Consider the following 21804-nt stretch of genomic DNA (forward strand, 5'->3'; position numbering starts at 1 on the left):
CCAGGTCCCATCTCCTTAAATTCCCAACCTTTTGCAGTTTCTTCAGTTTTAATCTACAGCTCATAACAGACAGATTGTGGTCAGAGTCCACATCTGCCCCTGGAAATGTCTTACAGTTTAAAAACTGGTTCCTAGATCTTGGTCTTACCATTATGTAATCTATCTGAAACCGTCCAGTGTCTCCAGGCCTCTTCCACTTATATAACCTTCTTTCATGATACTTAAACCAAGTGTTAACTATGATTAATTAACTGTGAAATTCTACCAGGCGGTTTCCTCTTTCATTCCTTATCCCCATTCCATATTGACCCACTATTTTTCATTCTCTTCCTTTTCCTGCTATTGAATTCCAGTTTCACATGACTACTAAATTTTTGTCTCCCTTCAGTATCTGAATAATTTCTTTTATCTCATCATACATTTCTTCAATCTGTTCATCATCTGCAGAGCTAGTTGGCATGTAAACTTGTACTACTGTGGTAGGTGTGAGCTTCGCGTCTATCTTGGCTACAGTAATGCGTTCACTATGCTGTTCATAGTAGCTTACCCGCATTCCTATTTTTTTATTCATTATTAAAACTACTCCTGCATTACCCATATTTGATTATGTATTTATAACCCTGTATTCACCTGACCAGAGGTCTTGTTCCTCCTGCCACCGAACTTCAATAATTCCCACTATATCTAACTTTAACCTATCCATTTCCCTTTTTAAATTTTCTAAACTACCTGCCCAAGTAAGGGATGTGACATTCCAAGCTCCGACCTGTAGAACGTCAGTTTTGTTTCTCCTGATAATGACGTCCTCCTGAGTAGTCCCCTCCCAGAGATCTGAATGGGTGGCTATTTTACCTCTGGAATATTTTACCCAAGAGTATGCCATCATCATTTAACCATATAGTAAAGCTGCATGCCATCAGGAAAAATTACAGCTGTAGTTTCCCCTTGCTTTCAGCTGTTCGCGGTACCATCACAGCAAGGCAGTTTTGTTTGATCTTACAAGACCAGATCAGTCAATCATCCAGACTGTTGCTCCTGCAACTACTGAAAAGGTTGCTGCCCCTCTTCAGGAACCCCACGTTTGTCTGGCCTCTCAACAGATACCCCTCTGTTGTGGTTGCACCTGCAGTATGGCTATCTGTATCACTGAGGCATGCAAGCCTTCCCACCAATGGTAAGGTCCATGGTTCATGGGGGGTGGGGGGGATGAAAAGGAATATATCACCCAATAAAGTTTATAACTAATAGTATGTCATACTTCCCTTTCCACGATTTATAGTGTCTGCCCTGAAAGTGAGTTCTTGGAGTTTTCTAAGCAGTTTGTTCAAAATTTCTATTATACTGCCCAACCAGACAAACAAACCTGTGACCACTCACACTTTTCTTCTTTGGATTTGCTGGATGACCACTTCTAGTCTGATGTGACATGTGCCCACACACTTGTGCAGGATTAAAGCATTGGTTGTATGAATGTTTTGTAGTCTATCTCGTTTGTGTACAGTTTCATAGTATCCTACCAATGAATCAAAAACAGCCCTTTGCTTTATGTACTACTGAGACCCTGTGATTGTTCCACTTTATATTTCTTCACATTTTTACTCCCAAGTGTTTTATGACATGACTAATACTAATAGTTTTGTTTGATGAGCTCTGAATGTAGTCAGCTCCTGGTGTGGGACTGCAAGAGCAACTGAACTGATCTGAAATGGCCTTCTGGAGGCTGTGCTTGGTCTTACATACACATCTGGTGGAAGTATGTTTGTGATTAAATGATGTGAGGTGAGTGCTTGTTCTTTGGTAGCAGCATTGCCATCTTCCTGGTGTGTGTGCTACTCAGAAACATAGCTGCTGCCCCCTGGCGGAGCCCATAAAAAACAGAATATAAACATACTATTTGTATACAGCACTGTGTAGTCTTGTATAAATACACAATCTCTGGAAGAGAGACATTTTCGGGTAATGGGTAGGCAACCCAGCAGGGCAGAGATGTCAGACTAGTAGTGTATGTACGTGGTCTGCAGCTGATAGGTAACATCCTTTCCCCTTATGAAAGAGATGGCGAAGCCATCTCGAAGGAGGCCGACCATGGCTGTAGCTGTGTGGCAAAGGTGCGAAGCAGTGCAGCAGCATTGGGCCAGCTGATGAGATGGGGCATGGCAGCCAGCCAGGACGACCCAGTTGAAAACCTTTCAAGACACTGTGTGTGGACGGGAACAGAAGATGGTGCAAGAGCTATCAAAGGTGCTGGAGCTGGATAAAGTGCTGGATCCTGGCAAGGAGGTGCTGGATTGGCCCAGACACGTGGATGAGTGACAGCAGCTATTAGTGACAAACTGTCTCCCTTGACTTTTCTTTCACCATCAACAGGAATCTCCAGAAAAACTATGAAATAATGAACAACAGCTGGTATTCAAGTACACGGAATTGAACAGAACTAAAAACGATATGTCTAATGAGAATCTTCGAATTGGTATAAACTTCTGAGTACAAGATTCAGTGAACAAGACTGCTGAACTGCTGAGCATGGGGCATAGGACCTGTGGGATCTACACGAGAATAGAAAAAGTACATAAATATTTTATGACAACTGCAGCACCAGTTACATGAAAATACAAATTGAACACCTGATTAACACAAGAAAATGATTTCAACAGATTAAGCATGTAGGGGAACAGTGACTGGCCATCACGGGCAACAAAAGAAAAGGCCGGGTGCTGGAGGGGCATTCAGCAAAACTTCCACGAAGGCATAATCCAGTGCCCAGAAGAACACAGGACAGGATTGGTGGCACCAGCCAGGATGGTGAGACCAGCAGCAAGGTCGGCAATGACAGTAGAAGTGGGTGGTCATAGCGATGCCAGTAGTGACAACTGGACTGACCGCAGAAACAGTGGCAGCGAGAGCACTGGCCCTGGAGGATCAGCAATCAATACACTGACTAGACAGTTGGCATCAGCATTGGCAGAGTTGGCGATGGCCAGGGGCCGACATCACAAAGACTGATGAACAGACCGACGTCATCGCAAACAGACATGCCAATAACTGGAGAGCAAGCATGGCTGGTGACTCACATACTGACTACAGGACTGAGAGCATCGCAAACTGACTTGCCAACAACTGTAGGGCAGGCGACTTGCAATCTGACAACGGGACGGATGTTGTTGCATACAGACATGGTGATGGCTGGAAGGTTGGCCATGACAGTGTCGGCAACATAAAGACTGATCACATGAATGACATCATTGCTGACAGGCTTTCCAATGACAGGAGGGCTAGTTGGAACCGGTCTAGCGATGGACGGACTGAAGACAGGACTGATGTTGTCATTGACGGACTGAGTGATGACATGAGGGCCAGCCAGGACAGGGCCAGCTGCGTGCGGATGGATAACGGGGCAGACGTCACCATTGACAGACTTGGCAGTGACAGGAGGGCTGGCCTTGGTTCAAATGGCTCTGAGCACTATGTGACTTAACTTCTGAGGTCATCAGTCGCCTAGAACTTAGAACTAATTAAACCTAACTAGCCTAAAGACATCACACACATCCATGCCCGAGGCAGGATTCGAACCTGCGACCGTAGCGGTCGCTCGGCTCCAGACTGTAGCGCCTAGAACCGCACGGCCACTCCGGCAACCCCATCAAAACAAACTAACACCCAACCAAAAATGCATATGCTTGAGCAACTCTCAACCAGAGAGAAAAACAGAATGATACTCCAGCAAACAAACTAACACACTGCAAGAACCAGAAACCATGCATGAAAATAGCCTCATCGCCAATGTCCTCAATAATGGATGAGGGAAGAGTAAACAGTTGCAACAATGTACTTTAACACATGTGGACAAAGACTTGTCACAAATTTACTTTCCTGCTATTTGTAGGTGGTTGCTTGCTGTGTTAAAAGATGATTCTCAAATTGCAATACAAAACATTATCTTAACTGCACAAATTCATGATGACATTTGTCCTGAAAACAATTACTGAAAGATGATTCATGATCATTTGAAGTAACAACCACAAAGTTCGCTGATGTGATACCAGATCTGTGGGAAACATCATCCCGTATGGCTTAGGGCGGTGTCTGTGAGGGACCACACTGTGTGGAGTAACGTAGTAGCATGACGACGGTGCGAAGCACAGTGGAGCATCCTGGCTTATCTCAGCGAGTTCCGTTTGATGAACTGATTAACTATGAGTATAGCCAGCTCCAGGCTCGGAACTGTGGGAGCAAATGAACTGAACAGGCCTGCTTTAGGCTGTGTTTTGCATTATGTACCCAGCTGCTGGAAGTATGTTCCTGAGTTTTAGTTTAGTTTTAGTTCTAGTTATGTCATGTTCCATAGATCATTTTCCTGATTATTTTATCGATATGATGTGGAACAGGTCAGCTTACAAGATATATATACATACACACACATGAATAATGCTAATATTAATATTACTGAAATTTTTAGTTCTACACATGCAACTACATTTAGAGGTACCCTTTTTTTTTTTTTTTTTTTTTTTTTTTTTTTTTTTTTTTTTTTTTACCATTTCTGAAACAGAAACTCGTCCATAGAGTAGAAGGAGTTGTCCAAAAGAAATGATTTTAAGCTAGATTTAAAACTTGATCTGCCAGACACTTTATGTTGTTGGGCAAATGACAAAGATTTTTGTTGCTGAATAATGTACTCCTTTTTGAGCAACTGACAGCTTCAATAATGGATAGGAAAGGTCATTTTTCCCTCTAGTGTTGTACGTATGAACATCACTGTTCTTCGCGAATTGAGGTGGATGATTTGTAACGAATTTTATTAGCGAATATATTTACTTTGCTGGTGCAGTTAAAATACCTAACTCCTTGAAAAGGTGCCTACATGACGTCCTTGGGAGAACACCACTAATTATTCTCAGTGCTCTCTTTTGTGCAATCAATACTTTATTTCTTAGTGGTGAGTTACCCCAGAAAACTATTCCATAAGACATTATTGAATGGAAATATGCAAAGTACGTTAGGAGGCTGATTTGTTTACTACCAAGACTAGCGATTTTACGAAGAGCAAAAGAAGCTGAACTTAGTTGTTTGGGAAGCTCAGTAATATGCTTCTTCCAGTTCAAGTTGTCATCAATGTGAACACCCAAAAATTTGGAGAAATCTACCCTGTTAACTGAGCCCTGTTCACATGCTACATCAATTGTCGGTATGACTCTATTCGGTGTACAGAACTGGATGTAGTGAGTTTTTTCAAAATTAAGGGAGAGTCCATTTTCTGAGAACCACATAATAATTCTTTGAAAGACATCCTTAACAATATCATCAACTGCTTTTTCTGGAATGGGGTTTATTATAACACTCATGTCATCTGCAAAAAGTACTAGTTTCGCATGCTGAACATTAGGTGGGAGGTCATTAACATGAATAATGAACAGCAGAGGACCTAAAAATTGAACCCTGTGGAACTCCCTTTGTGATAACTCCCCATTCACTAGAATTTACCACCCTCCTAACATTATTTGTGCTATTCAGCACAACTTTTTGCGTTCTGTTCATTAAGTATGATTCAAACCAGCTGTGTGTATAGCCTTCAATTCCATAAAACCTAAGCTTTTCTAAGAGTGTGACATGATCCCCACACTCAAAAGCCTTGGAGAGATCACAAAAAATAGCAACTGCCGATAATTTGTTATTTAGGGCTTGTACTATTTGATGGGTAAATGTGTAGATAGCATTCTCAGTCGAGTAACCCTTCCGGAATCCGAACTGTGACACACTGAGTAAATTATTTTCACTTAAATGTGAGACTACTCTTGAATACACAACTTTTTTGAATATTTTAGAAAATGAAGTCAGCAATGAGATTGGTCTATAGTTATTTAAGTCACTCTTGTCCCCTTTCTTATGGAAAAGTTTGACAATTGCTTGTTTCAATCTGTCTGGAAAAATTCCCTGTGCCAGCGAAGCATTACATATATCGTTAAGGACTCCACTTATTAAATTAGAACAAAACTTCAAAATTCTGTTAGAGACTCCATCAACACCACGTGAGCTATTATTTTTCAATTTATTTATAATTCCCTTAATTTCAGTGGGGGAAGTTGGTGCTATTTCTAAAGGCCTAAAGTCCTGGGGAATGACATTTTTAACATATTTTTTTCTATTCTTCAACGGAACTCTTTAACCCTGTTTTTGCTGCTACATTCAGAAAGTGAAATACTTGCATACTGACTACATGATGTGTGGACTGTGATTGTTCTTTGATAATAGGGGTGCCAGTTTCTGGGTGCAAGTGCTGCTCAGAAGCATAGCTGGTGCCCCCTGGTGGAGCCTATGACAATGATGTATAAATTTACTGTTTGCATACAGCACTGTGTTGTGACATGTGATGCCTGTCATTTATGAATACAAACTCTCAGGAAGAGAGAGACTTCTGAGTAATGGATAGCCCACTGTAGAGGTCGGAGACGTCAGGCTGGCAGCAGGCATATGTGGCCTATGGCATATATACAACAGTACCAAACAAAGAAGCTCTGGGAATCACCAGGATTCTTATAGAAGATGTAATTTGAAAGCTTGGAAGACACTGTGCTATGCTCTGTTATTGTGGAAAAAGGTGCAGTTACTGCTGTCAGTACGACTTTTGTTTTGCAACATTATTTGTAGAATGAACATTTCCTACCATCTGCAGGTAGACGACCTCGTGAAACATTTTAATAATACATTGGCAGATACACTTTTGATGTACATTGAAGTCAAACAGTGAGACCCGGATGTGCTACTGCGTGTCATGACATTTTCATACAACACAACAGAGCAAGCCATATCGCTGTTTTTCCTGAACCATGGGCAAAAGGCTGAAACAACAATGAATGCTTTGTTTCTGTTCAACCTGACAATGCTGAGAATTGTTACAGCAATCAGCTCATCACCTAGACTAAAGACGCAAGACAGCTGACACCCAGAATACGGACAGTAAAAATTATAAAATCAAACACCTACCATAAAATTACAACCCAGGTCCACTAATATGCATCTTTACACTTGTGTGGAAGGTTGGGCTATCAGAAAAGTATTGAACTGTTACTTTGGTACATGCCATTTCCAATTTTGTTTGTCAGATATTACCTACAAAGTTGAGGACGATGATCTGTATCAAGACTACAATGGCACAGAGACATTGTCCACGTCCTTTGCATGAAGCCTTAGCATAGTCATGAAGCGAGGCGTCACCATGACTGCCATATGAAGGATCACTGACTAAGTCTAGATCCAAAAAGCTATAGTCCACTCCAAAGCAATGGGTTACCATTCTACAGGGAGGGGGAGCAGTGCCATCCACCATGGTGTAGCAGTTGTAATCTGTGTGGTACTAGTTAAATTGCTGCTTATTGCATTTATTTACTATTTAAGATTTATGATTTCTGGAGTATTGAAGATTACTATAACATTCTATGTATGTATGAATAAATGAATGATTAATAGCATTATCTGCTGAGGAAAGCAGTTCAGTCCTGTCTGCACTGTTGTGTGTGCTTAATAAAAATGTTTTCTGTGTGAAATGTTAGTTTTTGTGGATGGCCCTGCTATTACAGTTGGTATTTAGTTACAGATGGTACATGAGAATGTTGTGTATTGGAACCCCAAAAATTCACAGTTTATGTTGTGTTCTGAAATGGTATGTCTTTCAGTTTGCATTTTAGTAGTGTAGTCACTAGTCACAATATATTATTGTGTGTACAATCGTCTACGGCCCATTTCTTATTCCCGTAAGCTATGCAGCAAAGTGTCTGCTCAGCAGTATTTCTTTCATCAGAAATTGCTAGGTGTTAAAAGTTCTCATTGTTTCTGGCAAATTTGATTTCACACTATGAAAGGAAACTATTGGCTGAGGATGGTTTTGTTGATGTTTTTTTACAGGATTGAAAGTGTGTTTTCCAGTGCAGCTACTTTTGCAGTTTGAAGTCTGTAGGTTAATACAACTTCAGCTGAGTTCTCTGTTCTTTCCAGTGGTGACATGTTGTTTCAGCATCCTGCAGCTTAGAAAATAGTGCCATGCTGATAGTGTTCGAGAAGGGAGACTGTATAGAATAGAATAGAACAGAAGTTTGTTGTCTTGTAACATACAGTTTCGAGTCATTGACTCAATTTACAGGAGACTCGTCAAAATACAAAAACTGGTTACAATGTTTCTTATAATATCATTAATATAATATACTGTACTTTTAACTAATTAAGCAATTAATAATTTTTCTTAGGCAGCAACAAACTTTTAAAAATTAACAGTCCGAAGTACTTGCTCTCTCCTGCTCAAATTTTCAGGTTGTCCTTCATGAATTCTTCTACAGAATAGTAACATTTATGCACTGGTTTCTCATACAAGGTTTGTTCAGTGTCTCTGAATTTGTACTGAGCAATTCTCTTCCTTTCACTTTGTTATAAATTTTCATACCCGTATACTGTGGAGTTTGAGCATAAATTTTTTAACTGTGGGTGGGTGCCATGAAATTATTTTGATTTCTGGTGTTGTAATCATGTTGAAAATGAATGAGAATTTCACTCTGCAGTGGAGTGTGAGCTGATATGAAACTTCCTGGCAGATTAAAACTGTGTGCCGGACTGAGACTAGAACTCGGGACCTTTGCCTTTCGCTGGCAAGTGCTCTACCAACTGAGCTACCCAACCACAACTCACGCCCCATCCTCACAGCTTTACTTCTGCCAGTACCTTGTCTTCTACCTTCCAAACTTTCTTTCAGGAGTGCTAGTTCTGCAAGGTTTGCAGGAGAGCAGCTGTAAAGTTTGGAAGGTAGGAGACGAGGTACTGGCAGAAGTAAAGCTGTGAGGACGAGGCGTGAGTCATGCTTGGGTAGCTCAGTTGGTAGAGCACTTGCCTGCGAAAGGCAAAGGTCCTGAGTTCAAGTCTCGGTCCGGCACACAGTTTTAATCTGCCAGGAAGTTTCATATCAGCGCACACTCCTCTGCAGAGTGAAATTCTCATTCTGGAAACATCCCCCAGGCTAAGCCATGTCTCCACATATCCTTTCTTTCAGGAGTGCTAGTTCTGCAAGTTTCGCAGGAGAGCTTCTGTAACGTTTGGAAGGTAGGAGACGAGGTACTGGCAGAAGTAAAGCTGTGAGGACGGGGTGTGAGTCATGCTTGGGTAGCTCAGTTGGTAGAGCACTTGCCCACAAAAGGCCAAGGTCCCGAGTTCGAGTCTCAGTCCGGCACACAGTTTTAATTTGCCAGGAAGTTTCATGTTGAAAATGATTTGCTACAAATAAATTAGGGTTACTATTTACAAAGATAAGCAGCTCATAGATGTATAGTGAGGGATCTCTTAACATACTTAGATTTTTTAGAAGTCGGTGACATGATTTTCTTCACTCTACATTGCGCATATTTCTAATGATGGTTTCCTGAAGTTTTAATATTTGGTACTTATGGTTTGAGTTATCCCAAAATACAATTCTGTACCTTATTACTGACTCAAAGTAGCTCTAATATACTACTTTTCTTACATCCATACTAGTAGCATTGTACAATGTTCTCATTGCTAATACTAGGCTATTCAATTTATTTGCAAGGTAATTTATTTTTAAGCCTCATGATAGATTTTTATCCAGTTGCATTCTTAGGAATTTCACGCACCTAGCTTCCTGCAGATCGTAGTTTAAGTGACTGACTTGAATATCATTTAATTTTGCTTGTTTTGTTTTAAACTGCATTAACTGAGTATTTTGCATGTTTGATTTTAACCCATTAAAATCAAACCAAGTATCTAATTTTTCTGAAGTATTTAATACAGTTTGAGAAATTTCGTCAGTAATGTTACTTTGAATTATTGCAGATGTGTCATCTGCAAATAAAACGAAGTGATACTCGATATTAAGTGGTAGATCAAAATGGGACCTAAGACAGAACCTTGTGGTACTCCTTGTGAAATGGTTTACCATATTGAACTATAAGTTCCTCTCTCTAATGATATAACAATTCTTTGTCTTCAGATGTGTAGGTAGGACTTAAACCATTGTAATACAGTGCCCAATGCCATATATTTGAAGTTTACAGAGGAGCAAAGAGTGGTTCACACTATCAAAGGCCTTTGATAGATCACAAAAAGTTCCTATGGCATGCGCCTGACTATCATCCATGATTTCACCTTTTGGCTTTATTCTTGTATAAATTCATATTTATTTTTAATTTTTGTAATTTAGAAATTTAAATCAAAACATTATGTGCTGTGAAATTCTTGTTAACTTGTTACAAAGAAAAATAACTTTTATATTTTCCATGAGAATTGCCTTCACAGTTCAGTGTTGAGTGTTTTTTCTTGACTTTTTTTGATGAATATGTTTATATCTCCTCGTTATTTGAAGAATACCTTACACCGGTAGATGTATGTAATAATTGTGTAAATTCGATTTGACATCAGCGTGACAAAAAGTATTTGCATGATAATATTAAGTAATATAGCTATACTGTTGTTACAGTGCAGGTGCAGTTGAGCTGCCGTCAATTCTCAATGAATTTGTTTATGTTGTAGACTTCGTCAGGAGATTAAAATATTAGTCCCAGGTGCTGGGTTGGGTCGTCTGATGTTTGAAGTAGCGTGCCGAGGCTACAGCTGCCAGGGTAATGAAGTCTCATATTTCATGTTGTTATCATCATATTTTCTATTAAACAGGTGTGTACTTCAGAGATTCTAAATGACTTACAGAATTACATTATACATTTATTATTAGGTTTCTATTTGGACTAGTATACTGATTTAGTTGTTTTTTCTGATATTATCAGGTGTCATACAGCACATATGTTTACAATTTACCCATGGGTACATAATTTTGCAAACAACCTGACCTGTGAGTCCCAAACTCGAGGTGTCACATTTCCTGATGCTGTTGCCAGCGAAATCTTGAGCTCTTCCGACCTCATGTCTATGGCTGCCGGAGATTTTATGGAGGTTGTACAAAACCATTTTAATTCTGATTTGATAAACTTCCCTAACAATCTCTAGCGCTATAATTTTTCACGGAATATGAAAAAAGTTGTAAATTTTTATTACTGTTTTCCAGGACAGTAATTTTCCAGAAATTATACTTTCTCTCGCTGTAGATTGAATGGAAAATCTGTGTAACTGTATTAATAAGTATAAGAAGTATTTTGCATTTAGTGAATTCCAGTGTTGGAGCAGCAGATTACTTTTAAAATGTCAACTTATATCAACTATAATTTTGGAGGCTCTTGAGCCACATGACATTATTATTGAACAAGTTAACATTTCAACATTAATCTGCTGCTCCAGTACTTGGGAATTCACCAATTATTTGCAGAACAGTAGCGTCTGTAACACAGCCTTCTTATTAGGAAGTACACGGTCCAGTCACATAATGTGGCTACCGCTGATGTTTGACGTCAGTGTACATTAACCACTCACAGACAGCAGGTAGCAGCACTAGCAGTGAAGGGTATATAACACATGTCATGATGAATGAGGAAAACAGTGGTCATCGTAATGTGGAAACAGAGCAATTTAGCTGATGTTGAAAAGGATGTGATAATTGGCTTTGAGGCCAAGGATGAAAACATTTCCCAAACGACTAAGTTTGTAAAGTGTTTGTATGCTGCTGTGATTGAAGCATACTGTGCATGACAAAATAGCACTATCCATAACTGGTGCCAACATGGGTGAATGACAACTGTGGAAATGTGTACAGTTGAATAGACTTGACTACCCATATGAACTGAGGGGCTACCAACAGTGTCTCCCAATGGGTACTCAGCGAACATTGCTGCACAGCAGGCATCTGGTTCATGTACCCATGCTGATTGCAGTTCATTGGCAACAAAGGCTGGAATTTTCATGCCAATACCACATGTGACCATTATGGTTTGGTGAATGTTTTTATAGCATTCCCTGGGTGATAACGTAATACTGGAAAGCATGCAGGATAACACAAGTGTGCATCTGTCCTTGGCTTTAGTGTTGTTGCAGTTAAAATGTGGCATCAGCTCTGGAATCAGTGTAGCCACACAGATAGGTATGTAAAACTGTTGTATGTGTAAACAGGATACGATGGCCATTTGATCTGGCTGCCTCACAGCTAAAAGTCCCATAATTCACAGTATGCTGTGGAAACATTTGAAAGTGAAACTGTAAAAGTTGATATTCCTTTGGTCACTGAACGGGGGATGATGAGGAAGAAAAAACTTTTTTTTTTTTTTTTTTTTTTAGCAACATTCATCCTCTGTGAGAAAGCTAATTGTTAAAATCCGCATGTGGGCTCTAGAGAATCCTTTTGGAAAAAGGCATGAATCTTAAAACAGTTCATGGTAGCTTCGTCTGTTCTGTTCAAATCCTTCCCTTTAAACTACCACTAAAAACACTACAGTAGATCAATTTCATTAAATGGACAGGGACAGCACAGAATATTACCTGTTTCAAATTGTAGCTTAGATCGGTTATGCATTTTGGAGCTGATGATTTCATTTCGGCCTATTTGGACGTGGTGGTGATGGTGATGGTGGTGGTGGTGGCAGTGGTGGCAGCGGCAGTGGTGGCATTGGTGGGGGTGGCGGTGGTCTTCAGTCCAAAGACTGGTGTAATGCAGCTCTCCTTGCTACTCTATCCTCGGTAAGCCTCTTCGTCTCCGAATAACTACTGCAACCTACATACATTTGCACCTGCTTACTATACTTGTCTGTTGGTATCTCTCTATAGTTTTTACCCTCCACACCTTCTTTCGTACTAAATTGACAATTTCTTGATTTAAAATGTCTCAAGTTAGGCCACAAATTGCTTTTCTCCCAATTATTTTTAGTACCTCCTTATTAGTTATGTGATCTACCATCTATTATTTGGCATTTTTCTGTAGTACCAAATTTCAAAAACTTCTTTTCTCTTCTTGTGTGAGCTGCTTATCATCTACGACTTCTGAGTACTTAGATTTATACTTGATGTTAACAAATTTTTCTTCTTCATGAACACTTTCCTTGCCATTGACAGTGTAAATTTTATCTCCTCCCTACTTTGGCCATCATCACTAATTTTACTGCTCAAATAGCAAAACTCGTCTACTACTTTTAGTGTCTCATTTCCTGATCTAATTCCATCATTGTCACCTGATTTAATTCGACTAAATTCCATTACCCTTGTTTTGATTTTGTTTAGTGTTAATCTTACGCCAGCCTCTCAAGACATTGTCTATTCCATTCAACTGCATTTCCAAGTTCTTTGCTATCTAACGGAATTGGGAAACCTCATTTTTTTTCCCTTCTCCCTGAACTGTAATTTCTTCTCTAAATTTTTCTTTGACTTCCTTTACTGCTTCCTTGTGCAATGTGGGGGTAGGCTACAGTCCTGTTTCACTCTCTTCTCTATCACTGCTTCCCTTTCACGCCATTCAACTCTTATAATTGCTTTCAAGTTATAGAGCACAGCAATCAGTTGTCCTTTTCGTGCTACCTTCATAATTTTAAAAAAGTTTATTCCAGTTTACATTTCCAAAAGCTTTCTCTAAGTCTGCAAAAACTATAGATGTAAGTTTGTCTTTCTTTAATTTATCTTCTAACATAAGTTGTAGGGCCAATATTGCCCCATGTGGTCCAATATTTCTTTGCAACCCTAACTGACCTAACCCAAGGTCGGATTCTACCAGTTTTTCCATTCGTCTGTAAGTAATTTATGTCAGTATTTTGCAACTGTGACTTATTAAACTGATAGTTGGTAATATTGACACCTGTCACCATCTGCTTCCTTTGGAATTTGAATTAATATATTGTTCAGTTGAAACTTACAGGCTGACAGACTATTGTCAAAATACAAAATTATTCCCAAATGTTTAGTCTCAGTCTCCAACTGCAGGAGACACCTTCAAAGGTGCTGTTTACCTCGAAAGATGTATCCCACAGGCAGAGCTGAAATGTCAGGGAATAGGTGTTTTCTGCCCTCCCCCCCTCCCCTAATCGCTGAGGAGGTGCTGTCGACTACCAATGAAATATGTAAGTGCCACAACAACTGTTTGTTATCGACTTATGAAAAGAATTTAAATACAGAGTCTATAGACAAACATCCACACCACTGAAGTACAAAGAGAAATGTTACTCGTAGACGTTGCCTGGGATGTGCCTATATAATGAAGTCAATGAGTCATAGTAGGTGACTGAGTGGAAGGGTGTTGAGGATGATTGATGGTAGGATCCAACCAGGCATGCAGAGTGTGTCCTTGAGGACAACGGCATTTCTGGCATGTCAGGGGTCGGCAGATGACAGAGGCGATAGCTCAATGACAGCAGCTGCCAGCAGGACACAATACTTGTGGGACGTCAGGTGGCAGTGGATGTCAGAGGTGATGGCTCAACGAAGATGGTTGGCGGTGGGATGATGTGCGATGGGCTTGGCACCTGGGGGTGGGATAATGTGTGACGGGCTTGGCACCTGGGAGCGGTGGACAACAATCCTGCAGAGCATTGGTGACAGGTGCTCATGGCCAGGGCACAGTGATTCTGGTTGGTGGGGTGCTAGTGTAGCTGGTGTCAAGCCCTGTCCGTGTACTGGCTGCAGCATGGTCTGGCAACAGCCTAAATAACCTCCATCAGAGGAATACCTGTGTGGCTCTAAGTGGGCACATCATGCGACGTAAGAAAATGGTACTCAGACTACAGCACTCTCTACCATGATAGGCACGCTGCCTATTGGTGAAGTTGGTGCCACAAGATACCGTGGAGACTGTGTGAAGTTGTGACACAAACAGCCCAAGCCGTGCGAGGCTAGACTTGTAAACAGCTCTGTGGATTATATTGACATTAACTTTTTAAGTGCATCTTCCATTAGAGGCCTGTTATGTGGAGCTGTGTAGTCCCAGGCGGATACTATCCACCCAGCTGAGAAGAGGTTGCACAGCCACTTTGAAGGTTAAGCAGCTGCTGCTGGCAGGCCTGAAAAAGCAATAGACAGACAAGATCAACATAATGAAAAATTACCCGGTCACCATGGGTCCAACAGTGTAGTGCCTAGTATTGCCCAACATTTGTGACAAAATTTTCATGAAAGCTAAACTCCAAGTGCAGTGACAGAGGAAGAACCTGCAACCAGTACAGACAAAGGATGGAGCAGCACAGAATGGAAGGGGGAAGTCCTCGGATCATGCATGCAGAGCAGGGCCAAACGGCACAGGAAACAAAGGCACAGGATGAAGCTGAGGAGGCCCAGAGAATGGGTAATTTGACAGGGATGATGAGACTGGCTGCTGGGTCAGCTGCAGTGGGATCAGCAGTGGGACCAGATGCAGGGGCAGCTGTGATGGTGGGGTTGGCTGCAGTGTCAGGCTGCAGTGGTGGTGGGGACAGTGGTGCCAAAACTGCTAGCAGTAGTGTCGAGGCCAGTGGCAAGAGGGCTGACGGCGACAAGGCCAGTAGTGGAAGTGCCAGTGTCAGTGGTGACAGGGCTGGCCAGAACCGGGCCAGCATTGACTGGGTCAGCGACAAGAGGGCCCGCAATGATGGCACGGCTAGTGTTGGGGGCAGTGGAGGTGAAAGCATCTCGTCAGGCCCCTGGGCTGACACCAGTGCAGTGACAGGGGAGGCCACAAAAGAGTCGGCAGTGGGTGGTGTTGGGGATGGCAGAGATTAAGGCATCTTTGCAGTCACTCTGGCTAATATCAGTGTGTTGACAGGTGCCAGAGCTGCTATGACAGGTCCTGGTATGACAGAGGATGGTAAGTGTCCTGGAAAATAAGTTTACAAAGGAACTATCCTAACATTTGCCTCAAATGACCTTGGGATGTGATGGGAAACCTAAATCTTGCTGCCTGGATGGTGTTTGAACCTACACTCCTTCAAAATGTGAATCAAGAGTCTTAAACAATGCACCACCACGCTCAGCTTCCTGTGTCTGCCAATTTCGCACACAACATACAAAGAATCTCATTCCGATTAGTAAGGTATAACATTTGCCTGTAATTGTGATCTGCCTCAGAGTGGTATAGAGAGTGAATGTCTCCTTAATTCAAAGCTTTATTTGAAAACCACAGTGTTCTACTACACAGTCTCTATGCCTCCCCACTGTCCTTAATTTGAGAACTGGTCTCCTCACCCATTTTTAGAAAGACTTGTAGTTTAACATGCAATCAAAAATGATGCAGATAGTCATATTATCAGCCAGAAAAATATCATGTGACCATCCAGGGATAACACATTTGTATTTGTAGTCTCAACCTGCTCAGCTGCCAAGTCACACCAGGTTAGTAAAAGGTGTTTGTAAAAATTATTTGAAATGAAACAGCTACCTCAGTTAAGATTAAGGAAGTTATTTGTACATTAACTACACAAAATTTCATAACAGTAACAGACATTAGGTATTAAATCTATAAAATTTAGTAGGAAAAGATTTTGAGTGATTAAGTGGTTCATAGATGAGAGGGAACATTCAATACAGACTGTTAGAATGTTCACAGTTAGTAGCAGAGTAAGTGGTAGTGAAATTTAACTGAGTAATTGGTGGAAAGGATTAGTGAGAACAGACATTCACAATGAGCACACTTGATCTCCCACTATAAGATGAAGTGGAATAAAATATCTCTAGCTTGCTGTAAACAGTGGCAATTTTCTAAGATGAACACGTCCAAAAACATATGCTATGCTGTATATGTGTTTCAAAAAATTGAGGCAGTTATATTAATAGAAGCTATGTTGTTGTATGAATTATTAGTACCACTGGTATTTATATTTGCATTGTTAGTTGTTTATTTATTTTTGTTGTAATTTTTAATTTTTTTAAAAATTTAATTGATTTTTTTATTTTATCAAACCTTCTTTCTGGATGACTCATATCTGAAAAATGTATGACTATAAATTCACTGATGATGATAATTAATGTGTTTGTTTGTTTTTCGGACAGTAGCTGATGGTTGAAATATTTGAAGACACTTCTTTTGGTATGTAGTGTATACTAGTTGGAATTGCTCATTTTAACAATCATGTCAATCATCCAGTCAAATTTCAGAGAACATTGAGGAAAATACCAAGACAGTCATGTTGTGTTTCCCAAGTCATTCTGTGCTAACATAAAAGAATTTCATTTTAATAGTAATTGATTAGAAGGATGTGCTGCTCATGCTGTATGGGAGACAAATAATGATTTTTGTAGAACTATGCATAAAGCATTGTTTGATAGTATCTTGTTAGACAAGCCAATTGTACTTTGCATCTTCATAGTAAAGTAACTGAATCCCTTTGATCATTTGACAGTGTCAAAGAGACTGACATACTTTACCGTGAAGACTCTGTACTACAGTTTTATTATTTAACATGTTGTATCACACAATTTCATTAGTATAATTCTGCAGAACTCTTTTTTTGTCATTCTCACAGTAAGAGCAACATAACTGTCTAATCAACTACTTGCAAAGTAATATTCTCTTTATTCTGGTACAGATACATGATGAGAAGCAGTTCAGGTTCTTTTGTTTGTTAATCAGAGAGAATACTAATGTAATCAGCAATAGGTAAGTTACACAAGTTCACCTCTGGGATGGAGCACAGAGGTTTCACAGTCATAATATGAGACCTATTATTATGAATTGCTGAATATGTTTTGTGTTCACCTTGCAGCACTGGTATCTGAAAAGAATTCATCAAAAATGCAGTGATTGTAGCCTTATGTCACAGTTGATACTAATGGCACTTTTTTTGGTGGGTCATAATTCTTCTAACGGGTTTGATGAAGTCCAGCATGAATTCCTCTCCTGTGCTGACCTCTTCATCTCAGAGCAGCACTTGCACCCATCATCCTCAATTGTTTATTGGATATACTCCAGTCCCTGTCTTCCTCTACAGTTTTTACCCTCTACAGCTCCCTCAAGCACCATTGAAGTTATTTGTTGATGTCCTAGGAAAATGATCTATCATTCTGTCCCTTCTATTTGTCAATGTTTTCCACATGTTCCTCTCCTTGCCAGTTCTGCAGAGAATCTCCTCATTTCTTATCAGTCCACCTAATTCGCAACACCCTTCTATAGCATCACATCCCAAACATTTTGATTCTCTTCTTTTCCAGTTTTACCACAGTCTGTGATTTACTTCCATAAAATGCTGTGCTCCAAACATACATTCTCAGAAATCTCTTCCTCAAATTGATGCCGATGTTCAACACTAGTATACTTCTTTTTGCCAGGAATGCCCTCTTTTCCCATGCTAGTCTGCTTTTTACGTCTTCCTTGCTTTGTGTGTCTTATTATTTTGCTTCAAAGTTATGGAATTCCATCACTTCATCTTACTTTGCAGTGTCTCATATCACAATCTTTGTTTTCTGCATGATAAGGCTTTTAGAGCTTAGAATTGTAATTCACAGACAAATGAACACCAGTTTCCCACTTGTACCTTACTTGTAAGATGAGATCTCTTTTATGTGTGTTGTGAACTGTGCTCTCCTGGTACGAGAGTTCCTTCGCTTAGTTGAAAATTAATCCAACTGCAGGGTCAGGTCTTGCTCCAACTACCTTGACATTAGCACATATCGTGTCTTATTGTCATTAATATGTGTATCTGTTTCATCCACATCTACATCTACAGCGTACTCCTCAAGCCACCTAATGGTGTGTGGCAGAGGGTACTTTATGTTCTACTAACTGAGCCCTCCAACCATGTTCCACTCGCAAATAGTGTGTGGGAAGAATGATTGTCCGTAAGCCTCTGTATTGGCTCTAATTTTCTCCTCATGGTCATAACGTGAGATGTGTGTGGGTGGAAGTAATATGTTGTCTGACTCTTCCCGGAAAGTGCTCTCTTGAAGTTTCAATAGTAAATCTCTCCATGATGCACAATGCCTCTCTTGTAATGTCTGCCAAATGGAGATTGTTGAGCATCTTTGTAACACTCTCGTACCGACTAAATGATCATGTGATGAAGTGTGCTGCTCGTCGTTGGAACTTCTCTATCTCTTCTACAAGTACTATCTGGTAGGGATGCCAGATAGATGAACAGTATTCAATAATCGGTTGAACATGTGCCTTGTTAGCCACTTCCTTCATGGATGAGTTACATTTCCTTAAGATTCTTCCCATGAATCTGAGTCTGGCAGCCGGCCGTGGTGGCCGTGTGGTTCTGGCGCTGCAGTCCGGAACCGCGGGACTGCTACGGTCACAGGTTCGAATCCTGCCTCGGGCATGGGTGTGTGTGATGTCCTTAGGTTAGTTAGGTTTAAGTAGTTCTAAGTTCTAGGGGACTTATGATCTAAGATGTTGAGTCCCATAGTGCTCAGAGCCATTTGAAACATTTTTTTGAGTCTGGCATCTGCTTTTCCCACTATTTGTTTTATGTGGTCATTTCACTTAAGGTCACTCTGAAGCTTGCCACAGAGTTCCTTCTACCATACTTTTCCTTTTGTCTCTGTCTCGTCACCCGCACAATATTGGTGTAGATTTGCCACTTACAATTTTCTTTCAGTTCTACACTGACTACTGTCCCTTAGCTGCATGTCTAATTACCCATTCCATTGCTAGTTCAAATAAAACTGGGGATACTGCATCTCCCTACCTCAGACAGTAATTCACTTTAAACTTCTCAGACAACATTATATAACACATTACAGCCACTTATGATCCTTGTATGCAAATTTATGTTAATACCTTCAAGACAGCATGTACCAGTGATGGCTTATGCTTGACTCTCCCATTGAGCAGCACTTACAACTGATGGCACATGCTGGAGTCGCCTATCATGCGGCATGTACCACCAGTGGCTCATGCTAGAGTCTCCTATCAGGCAGTGTGTACCATTGGTGGCTCATGCTGGAGTCTTCCATCAGGCAGCATGTACTACCAGTGTATCATGCTGGAGTTTCCCATCAGGCAGCGTGTACCACTAGTGATTCACACTTGAATGTCCCATCAGACAATGAGAAAACCAAATATTAAAAAAATGTCATATAATCAAAATTAAATAATGGAAATTTAACATATATTAATTGATGAACTGTAGGAATTATTTTATTTCATCTGAATATTATAAACACAAATTACAAAATTTCAATAGTAAAAACAATACATTTCAGTGTTATAGACTTCACTAAACATAACACTATAAACACAAATAACAAAAATTCCAATGTAAAAACGTACTTCAGTATTATAAACTTCACTTGGTGTTTATGTTTTATATGTAATTTTTGAAAGCATTTCAAACAGTGTGCTGGCAGGCCCTCAAACAATTGCAATAAGTTGTTACCTTCTTAACTTTCATTATTGCATAACCTCTACCTTTTGCAGTCTCTTTGTATGATTCAAGACAATGTGAAATCCTTTTTGAAGGTATTTGGCTTTTAATATCCAAGAGGAGCTACCCATTGTGTTGGAAGTGCACTCCTTGTGTGAAACAGAACATGTCATTGCAACGTGATGGTTGCCAGCACATCACTCCACAAGAGCCAAAGAAGCATTGAATCGTGATTTCAATGGCCGCTGGATCGGTAAAGGCAGTCATATCACCTGACCTTACGTCGCCGGATTTTTCCTTGTGGGGCTATCTGAAGGACAAAGCTTGTGTTGAAGTACCAACTACTCTACAGAACATGATAGAACATATCAGAAATACTTGTGCAAACATTTCACTAGACATGCTTTTAAATTGTGTATATGCGTTCCATGCATATGAAGTAATAAATGTATTGAAATTGAGGTCGTCAGTTTGAGCATTTGTAGTGAATTACAGTTATGGTGACAGGCAAGGAGACTCACTGAAATCATGCGCCAATTGGTGAGGGAACTCACCGATATCAAGCATCCCTCTGGGAACCTAAGACTATTACATCCACATTATTGTTCCTGGGTCATGCTAAACATAGTTTATAACCAGATATTGAAACAGCTAACCATATTTTACTAACAGTCAAATTTTCAACACTAAAATAAATTTTGAACGTAAACATCATCTGTTAGAACACAAAGCTTTACATTTACATCATAAATGAGTGTTGAAACAAATGTATTGCTTCTTAATTCCAAAAACAGGCACACTTGATATTTGTTGATTACAGTGTCATCTACTATGAATGGAAACAGTACTTATGTTTTGGTGTACAATCCGAATATGCAATAAAAATGAGGAGTTCCCATTTGAAAATACAAAGTTGACCCTGACCACACTGATGGGCTGATTAGGAGATGGCCACTTGTAGCAAAAACAGATGTCTTCTTTACTGATATGAACTTTTCACCTTGAAATTTTTTTTTCATATTATGAGTCGCTTCCGAGATATTTTTGTTGTCTCCTGTTAAAGCAAACACCCTGTGTATATACCACACATTTATTAGGCAAGTCCTGCATATTAATTGTATGATAATTTTTCTATACCATTTAACTGTTTTCTCATGACAATTGATCAGATAAATCAACACCCTTTTTGCATTATTGTATAAAAAAGACAGCATCAGGCTTTAGTTTATCCTTTTTTCCTCGAACAGATGTACATGTGTGATTCTGGCACGTACTTGCTGCTATGATTTCCAGATGAAATAAAATCACCCAGTCTTTGTTTTTGTTTTGCCTATGATGGTAGAATTCTTTTTGCTTATTTTAACAATACCACAAATAAAGGTTCTTCTCCCTCCAAAAGACCTTCAGCCAAAGAGACACCTGCGTAATATCTACCGATAAACAATAGATGGTCCTCAAATAATGATCCACTTTGAATCTCATTAAAATATCATGTGAATATGTTTCCTCAATAATCGTTGCATCTTTTCCAGAATAAATGTCAATATTATAAATGTAGCCTTTAGGAAGACACAGTTTATGCACTTTTACACTATACTTATGGCCCTTGTCTGGA

At 39.9% G+C, this 21804-nt stretch overlaps 1 protein-coding gene across 2 annotated transcripts in view; it reads left to right on the top strand.

The window, feature by feature from the left end:
- LOC124556655 (carnosine N-methyltransferase) overlaps positions 1-21804 on the top strand; it is a 191714-nt gene that overhangs the window by 83520 nt on the left and 86390 nt on the right. For both annotated transcript variants that reach the window (XM_047130624.1, XM_047130623.1), the window contains exons 5-6: positions 10525-10665; positions 10776-10941. In XM_047130624.1, the coding sequence (XP_046986580.1) occupies positions 10525-10665; positions 10776-10941 (307 nt within the window). The remainder of the gene's footprint in view (positions 1-10524; positions 10666-10775; positions 10942-21804) is intronic.

Source organism: Schistocerca americana, chromosome X (genome assembly GCF_021461395.2).
Source record: "Schistocerca americana isolate TAMUIC-IGC-003095 chromosome X, iqSchAmer2.1, whole genome shotgun sequence".
Taxonomy (NCBI): domain Eukaryota; kingdom Metazoa; phylum Arthropoda; class Insecta; order Orthoptera; family Acrididae; genus Schistocerca; species Schistocerca americana.